Source organism: Sinocyclocheilus anshuiensis, unplaced genomic scaffold (assembly GCF_001515605.1).
Source record: "Sinocyclocheilus anshuiensis isolate Anshui unplaced genomic scaffold, SAMN03320099.WGS_v1.1 C33092531, whole genome shotgun sequence".
Classification (NCBI taxonomy): Eukaryota; Metazoa; Chordata; class Actinopteri; order Cypriniformes; family Cyprinidae; genus Sinocyclocheilus; species Sinocyclocheilus anshuiensis.
The window spans coordinates 1-2,466 of NW_015621697.1; the positions used below are offsets into that span (position 1 = coordinate 1).

Sequence of the window (2,466 nt, forward strand, 5' to 3'; positions counted from 1 at the left end):
CGTATCGGCCCACGTTGCAGAGATGGATTTGGATGAACTTCGAATCACCTTCGCATTCATCTCAGTTACCTGGAATTGAAAACTTGTTTAATTTAACTCTAAACTATCGGCAGGATGCTGATATAGAAGTGCCTTATGGATCGATTGTCGCAGCCCAAGGAGAGGAGGACTTCGTGCCGCCAAGCAAGAACAAGCTGATTTGTTGGATCGTCAGCAATTGGAACCCAGATCACGTCAGAGTGAAATACTACAATGAACTCTACAAGCACATCGAGGTTCATGCATACGGACAAGCATTTGGTGAGTACATTTCTGACCAGGACTATTTCCCTACAATCGCAAGCTGTAAATTCTATTTGGCATTCGAGAACTCGATTCACAAAGACTATATCACTGAGAAATTGTACAACCCGCTTTCCGTTGGCACCGTACCCGTTGTGCTCGGACCACCAAGGGAGAACTATCAGAACTTCGTGCAGGGAAATGCTTTCATCCACGTTGATGACTTGCCGTCTCCGAAGGAGCTGGCTGATTATCTCCTCTTCCTTGACAAAAACGAGGAGCTTTACCTGAAGTACTTTGACTGGCGTAAACACTTTAAGGTGAAAAAGGCGTACTTCTGGGCCGAGCACACGTGTCTGGCTTGCGATTACGTCAGAAGGCACAATGAGTACAAAGCAATTAACAATCTTGACAAATGGTATTGGGGTTAATTCCCAACTGAACCACTGGACCAGATTAATGAAAGTGGCTTGACAATAAGAGCTTCATATAACTTAATTCCAATGAGGGTCTGTTGTGAGCACTTGCAGACTTTTATTTTTGTAAAATGTCCCAAAGTAGATGTACATTTCTTTCGTGTTCGGTTTCACGCGTTTATTAATCTGGATGCAAATTATGCAGTTTAGAGTTTAGTATGTATTTATTTGGAAAGCTGATTTTTACCAAAATGCACACATTCATTTAAAGGGATAGTTCACCCAAAAATGAAAGTTCTGTCATCATTTGCGCACCGTCTTGTTGTTCCAACTCTGTATGATTTTCTTTCTTCTGTGGAACACAAAAGAAGATATTTTGTAAATATTTTGGATGCAAATCATGCATTTTAGAGTTAACATGGAGGGACATAAAAGAAGATATTTTGAAGAGGGAATCCTGTTAATGCCACGGAATAAAAATCTAAAAAAGTTAATTGCAACTCAAAGTTCAGATAAGTCATAACTGTAAGATATAAACTTGTAATTGCAAGGGAAAAAGTCATATTTGTGAGATTTTTTTTTTCATTCTATGGCAGAAAAAAACAAAACAATTGAGACAAATTCAGTTTCAAGTCGTTCTGAGAAACAAAGTCAGAATTGTGAGGGTTTTTTTAATTCAGTGGAAACATGCTTCCATAGTTTTTACCAATACAATGAAAGTCAAAAGGGTCCAAAATAACACAAAAGTAATTTTTCCAAATCTTCATTTCTGTTCTGCAGTGCAGAAGAAAGTAAGTCATACAGACTTGAAATGATATGAGGTTGACTAAACGAGAAAACTGTAATTTTTGTGTGAAATATCGCTTTAAAGTTCAGTTTTGCTGTTTTCATACACCTAACTACACATTATACAGGAAATCTGTTTATTTGATGAGAACCGAGCACTTTCTGAAACTAAGATTTTTATGCTTTATTTATATAATTGGTTATTGTGTAAATGTTAGTGCTAGAGTCATCTATGCAGTGTTTACAGGACTTATGTTGTGCAAAATGTCCATGTACTGTAAATGTAATGTGTATGTATTTTGAGACAACCTGCCTTTCATTTCTATGGTTTTGGATGTTGTTTTGCGCATTCATATTTTACCATGCCATAATGGACACCTTAGTGACCAACATGCATTTGCTACTGAAAAACAAACATGCCAGAAGTGCGTCATTGCTGATAATGTTTTACTGTACTGAATAACTGCTGATAATATCACTGTTAAGTAGCTTACATGGCTTGGATATGTGATACTGTGAAGTATCAATGCGTACTGTGAAGTTCTGTCTTTGAAATATTTAAATATCACTTTTGTTTAACAGTGAAGTGTTGAATCGAAAGCAGGAGGCTAATATACATACACTCATGTGGGTGGTGCCATATTCACAGGAATGCAGACTTTTTTTCCAAATGTTGCCAAATGTTTAGATGCACTCTGGTGTACGAGACAAATGAAATCATAATGTGAGAAGCATAATGACTCGCTTTTCCAGATGCAAGCTTAGAAGGTTTGTTTGCTGCCAAAGTTTTCTTTCTGAAATATGATGCTTCTGATCTGATATCTCTGGGATTCACATCATCCCATTTCTCAGATCGGCTTTCATTTCATGGTGAAGGACTGTTTTAGATGTGCTTACATACATGTAGTCAGTCTAATATTAGATGAGGGTGAAGAACTCTATTATTGATCAATGAGAACATTTTCAGCTGTGGATCACAGAC

The 2,466-nt window shown here is 37.3% G+C and overlaps 1 protein-coding gene across 1 annotated transcript; it reads left to right on the forward strand.

Annotated features, from left to right (window-relative positions):
- Positions 1-5: 5 nt before the first annotated feature.
- On the forward strand, positions 6-949 carry LOC107683254 (alpha-(1,3)-fucosyltransferase 9; the record flags this gene model as incomplete). The annotated part of the gene is made up of 1 exon (XM_016479315.1): positions 6-949. A coding segment is annotated over one exon (708 nt), but the record flags the coding sequence as incomplete, so codon positions are not given.
- Between the last annotated feature and the right edge of the window lie 1,517 nt (positions 950-2,466).